Below are 5,112 nucleotides of genomic sequence, written 5' to 3' on the forward strand. Positions count from 1 at the left end.
GGGTGCTGGTGAGTATTGGGGGTCTGGTGTAGGCTCTTTCTGGTACCAATGAGGCTTCCATGTGGCGATGTCAGGTAGGCAGCAGCACAGTGAGCCGCAACGTGAGTGGGGAGGCCCAGCCCACACGCGTGGACTGGAGCGACAGTAGCTTGTTTCAAGCCATGGTACCCCAAGAGCAGAAGGGAGCAAGTGCCGATGGAGAAGGCGAGAAGTCCCTGGACGAAGATGGGGGGCAGTTGATATTTAAAGGTCTAGAAGATAAAGTCTAGACTGCCTGGGGGACCAGCCAAGCAGTGGAACAGGAAGCGTGATGATGGAGAAGAGCACGCTCCCGGAAGAAAGCACGACGCGCTGTGCCAGCGCAGACCATGGGGCAGCAAGACAAGGACCAAGAGCCAATCCCTGTGACTTGGCAAGGGTGGCTTTGGTGAGGTGGTAGAGGGGAGAACTCAGCACCCAGCACCTGACTCTGCACTTACTTGTCTGAAGAGTAAATAACAAGATCAGGTGTGATGGCTCACACCTCTAATCCCAGCACTTTGGGAGGCCAAGGTGGGTGGATCATTTTGGTTCAGGAGTTCAAGACCCCTGGGCATGATGGAACCCCACCTCTATAAAAAATACAAACATTAGCCAGGGATGGTGGTATGCACCTGCAGTCCTAGCTACTCGGGAGGCTGAGGTAAGAGAATCGCTTGAGCCTGGGAGATGGAGATTGCAGAGAGCCAAGATCATGCCACTGCACTCCAGCCTGGGTGACAGAGTGAGACCCTGTCTCAAAAAAAAATTTTTTTTAAGAGTAATAACAAACACACACAGCAGTGCACACACTGCGTACCTCTAAACACGAGAACCCCCCCCAAAATATTACTAGATCTGGGGCGTAGAGCTGCACACCACAGCGATACGAGGTCCCCTGGCTTGGTCTAAGGGACAGAGTGTCACAGGTTAAAGAGAGAGAAGGGGGCCCTCCCCACAGGTTTGGGGCATATGTGCTGAACCCTAGCAGCCACTCCACCCCTCATTCAGTGGTCCTTGGTTCCAAAAGTCCCCACTGGCACAGCACTCTCCTGCTTTTCTGCCCAGGCCTGGTCACACTCCAGGGGGGCTGGCTACGCTGTTGATACCACGTGAAGACAAGCAGACCAGAAGGTAAAGGAACGGGCAAGATGATGGAGAGCACAATGAGTCATGGGTCCGTGGCGAGGTCAATGGTGGCTGGCCGGGCCATAGGCATTTAAAAGGAAGATCATCAACAGACACTAAAGTCTGGGCAGCATACGGGGTTGAAAACTGTCAGGGGAAAGTTTCTGGGGTCCCCAAAAGCAGGCAGTGAAATGGGGCCACACTGTGAGAAGGCCCCAGGATCCCCTCTACGGGCTGCCTTCATCTGTTTTTTTTTTTTGGAGATGGAGTCTGGCTCTGCTGCTCAGGCTAGAGTGCAGTGGTGTGATCTCAGCTCCCTGCAACCTCTGGCTCCTGGGTTCAAGCAATTCTCACAGTTCTGTAAGCTGGGAAGTGCAAGATCAAGCCAGATTCGGTGTCTGGTGAGGGCCCACTCTGACTCAGCGGCGCTTTCTTTGGAAGGAGTAGGGGTGTCTCTCCACTTGCTTTTATAAAGGCAATAATCCCCTTCACGAGGGCTCCTCTCTTATGACACAGTCACCTCCCAAAGGCCCCACCTCCTAATTCCTAAGATTCTAACATCAGAATTTTGGGGGAACACAAACATTCACACCATAGGAGGGACCAGAGGCTGGAGGACTAAGATTGACTGAATCTATTTGAAATCAATCCAGGACATGACCAGACTCACTAATGATATTAAATCAACATTGCACTTCTCAGGACTAGGATGCAACTCCTGTGCTATGTTCATTCATTTCAAAGGTGAATATTCTAGTACATGAGCCAAAGAAGCTAAACTATTCATGTCTGTCCACGAATAGTTCCGTGTCCAAGAAGACACCTCCTGGTACTTCCTGGGAGATACTTGCAAGTAACAAATGCAGACATCAACTTGGAAAAACAGCCCTAAATTATAACCAACACTCAGCATATATCCATGTATTTCTAATACGATATGTTCAACTTCTCTAACCATTAATCAAAGTGTACATAATGACTTTTTGAACACAGGAGCAAATGCTCTCACTCAATGAGGCAGACCTCGTAATCACACACCACAGAGCTAATATATTTCAGGGAAAGAAATTAAAACTTTTGTTTTTCAGACTATCACTGTGGTCCTAGGCTTTGTGGCAGAATCTGGTATCATGTTGCCCAGCATTTATAGAGCACTTACGTTTACCTCATTATCTAATCTCGGCAGCATTCTAAGGAAGTCAGCTTGGTAGAATTCCTTTTCGTAAATTATATGCAGATAGGAAGGTAGTGTAAAAAGAAAACTGGCTGAGCGCCAATCTGGCTTCCAGTAAGGATGATTCTCTTCCATGACCAATTTGGAGTTCAGAGTGAGGGACAAGAGGCAGAGCGAAATGCTCCACTGAAACGAGGCTGATCAGAATGTGTACCGCTCTGGGACTCCCTAGGTGTCTTAAGGGAAAAAGATCCCATTCTCTTCTCCCCCCACAATTCTCAGTTCTTCCATTCAAAACAGTGTGAGTTGGTACAAAAATACGGAGAAGGTGAAGTCTTCGCTCTCGACTTCTTTTTTTTTTTGAGACGGAATCTCAACTCTGTCACCCAGGCTGGAGTGCACTGGCACACTCAGCTCACTGTGACCTCTGCCTCCCGGGTTCAAGTGATTCTCCTGCCTCGACCTCCTGAATAGCTCAGATTACAGGCACCTGCCACTACACCCAGCTAATTGCTTCTATTTTTAGTAGAGACAGAGTTTCACCATTTTAGCCAAGCTGGTCTCAAACTCCTGCCCGTGATTTGCCCACCTCAGCCTCCCAAAGTGCTGGGATTACAGGCGTGAACCACTGCACCCGGCCTTGTTTTCAACTTTTTAAAAAAGATAGTCTTGCTGTGTTTGCCCAGGCTGGACTCTCCTGGGCTCAAGCGATCCTCCTCCCACCTTAGCTTCCAGAGTAGCTGGGACTACAAGCGTGGCCACCACCCCCAGCTCCAGATTGTCTTAAACATGCAGGCTGGCTGGTGTGGCACCTTGAGTCGGTATTTACCCCGTCCTGGAGCACAAAGTTCGAGCAGAGCTGCTCCATCACAAGGACATGGAGTAAACCACCAATTCTGTAAGAGGGAAGGGGCGTGAAGAACCACGGTGGCTGGCACGGGGACCTGAGATCCGAGGCTCTGTTGCCTGCTCTCTTGAGACGCAAGAAAGGGGCCGGGTGCAGTGGCTCAAGCCTGTAATCCCAGCACTTTGGGAGGCCGAGGCGGGTGGATCACGAGGTCAAGAGATCGAGACCCTCCTGTTCAACATGGTGAAACCCCGTCTCTACTAAAAATACAAAAAAATTATGTGGGCATGGTGGCGCGTGCCTGTAATCCCTGCTACTCAGGAGGCTGAGGCAGGAGAATTGCCTGAACCCAGGAGGCGGAGGTTGCGGTGAGCCGAGATCACGCCATTGCACTCCAGCCTGGGTAATAAGAGCGAAACTCCGTCTCAAAAAAAAAAAAAAAAAAAGAGAGAGGCAAGAAAGGGAGACATGAGGTCTGGGACAGAGGATCAGAGGATTGCGGGGGTCTCCCGCTGAAATGTTGGCCAACTGATACTTCCATATTGATAAAAGGGTGAATGCTTGCCAGCTTGTCCATCTGTCACCACGTCGTGCTAAAGCGCACTTGACACACCATAAAGCCTTGGATTAAACCTCGAAACCAAGCAGCTATGTTAAAAATAACATTGCCCTACAGTCGTTCACGGAAGGTGGTTTCCGTGAGTGGTTTCCAGAGTGGTTTCCAGGCTGCTCTTCTTTGTCCGCCTGAAGACCATAAAGACGCGGTTCTTCTTCGGTGGGCCGGGTTGTCCGACACCAGCAGGACACTGCCTGCCCCATGGTGAAGCAACACTGTCACCGAGGTCACACCTAGAGGCCACAGGGCCAGACTACCAAGAGCTTCTCTCATCTGGGCCAGGAGATGCGGACTGGGGACCTGGCCAGGGCAGCCTGACGGCACCGCCAGACCCCGGCTAGGGCTCCGTGCGGATCTGGGTTCCCCCAGTGGGAGGTGTCGGGGCTCTCCCGGGAAATCGGGGTTCTCCGGGGATGTCGGGTTCCTTCAGCGGGGCCAGGGTTCCCCGGGTTTTGGGGTTGTTTGGGGCGATCGGGGGCGCCTGCCGCGCACCCACCTTGACGCGCTTTCAGCAGCAGCGAGTTGGCCACGATGTTCTCAAGCTCCATGTCCCGGCGCCGCCGCTGCAACCGGCGGATTCTGCGAAACCCTGGAGTCTGGGGGCGCGGAACACGGCGAGGCGCAGCCGCCTCCGCGCATAGCTCGCCCGGCGCCACCCGTTCCTCCGGCCCCGGACACGGTCCCTGGGGGCTGGCCCGCCGCCGCCGCCACCACTGCCACCACGGGCGCCGCCGCCTTCGCCTCCGCCTCCGCCGCCACCACTGCCACCACGGGCGCCGCCGCCTTCGCCTCCGCCGCCGCCGGCCCTTGCCAGCAGGGGAGCGGTCGGGGCGAGGGGAGGGGGCAGCTCGACTGCGGCGGGGCCCAGCTGTCACCGCCGCCGCGCTGTCACCCCGGCTCTTCTCGGCCCCATGGCCCTCCCCTTGCGCGCTCAACTCCCTCCTCAGGGCCGGGCCCCCGGGTAGCCCCGAGTCAATGCCGAGGCCCACCCCAGGCAGGGGCTCACTGGCAAGGGCGCCGCCGCCGCGACCCGCACCGGGGCAGGCTCGGCGCTAACGGCTTAACTCTAGTGGGAGCGCACCTCTCCGCCGCGCCCGGGGCACTACAGCTCCCAGAAGGCCCTGCGCCGGGAGTACGCGACGGGCCGTGGCGCGTGGCCTGCTGGGAGTTATAGTTGCTGAGCCTATCGGCAAGTAAGTCGAGCAAAAGCCTGCGGGCGCGGTGTTTATTTCTCGCGAGCTCCGAGGCGCTGCGCAATTCTCGCGAGACGAGGCAGGGAGGCGGATCCGCGGTCCGGCACGTGTTTCGGGGTGTCGCGCACCGCGTCTC

General features: G+C 55.0%; 1 protein-coding gene across 4 annotated transcripts in view; it reads right to left on the reverse strand.

Annotated features, from left to right (window-relative positions):
- The window catches only part of GRK4 (G protein-coupled receptor kinase 4), a 61,183-nt gene extending 56,294 nt beyond the window's left edge, over positions 1 to 4,889 (reverse strand). For 3 of the 4 annotated variants that reach the window (XM_078367697.1, XM_054253544.2, XM_054253541.2), the window contains exon 1: positions 4,280 to 4,889. Coding sequence is in view for 2 of the 4 variants with exons in the window: in XM_054253544.2 (XP_054109519.1) it covers positions 4,280 to 4,331 (52 nt within the window). In the remaining 2 variants the exon portion in view is untranslated. The remainder of the gene's footprint in view (positions 1 to 4,279) is intronic. The other variant, XM_078367698.1, reaches the window with a different exon arrangement.
- Positions 4,890 to 5,112: the final 223 nt, after the last annotated feature.

This window comes from Callithrix jacchus, chromosome 3 (assembly GCF_049354715.1).
Source record: "Callithrix jacchus isolate 240 chromosome 3, calJac240_pri, whole genome shotgun sequence".
Classification (NCBI taxonomy): Eukaryota; Metazoa; Chordata; class Mammalia; order Primates; family Cebidae; genus Callithrix; species Callithrix jacchus.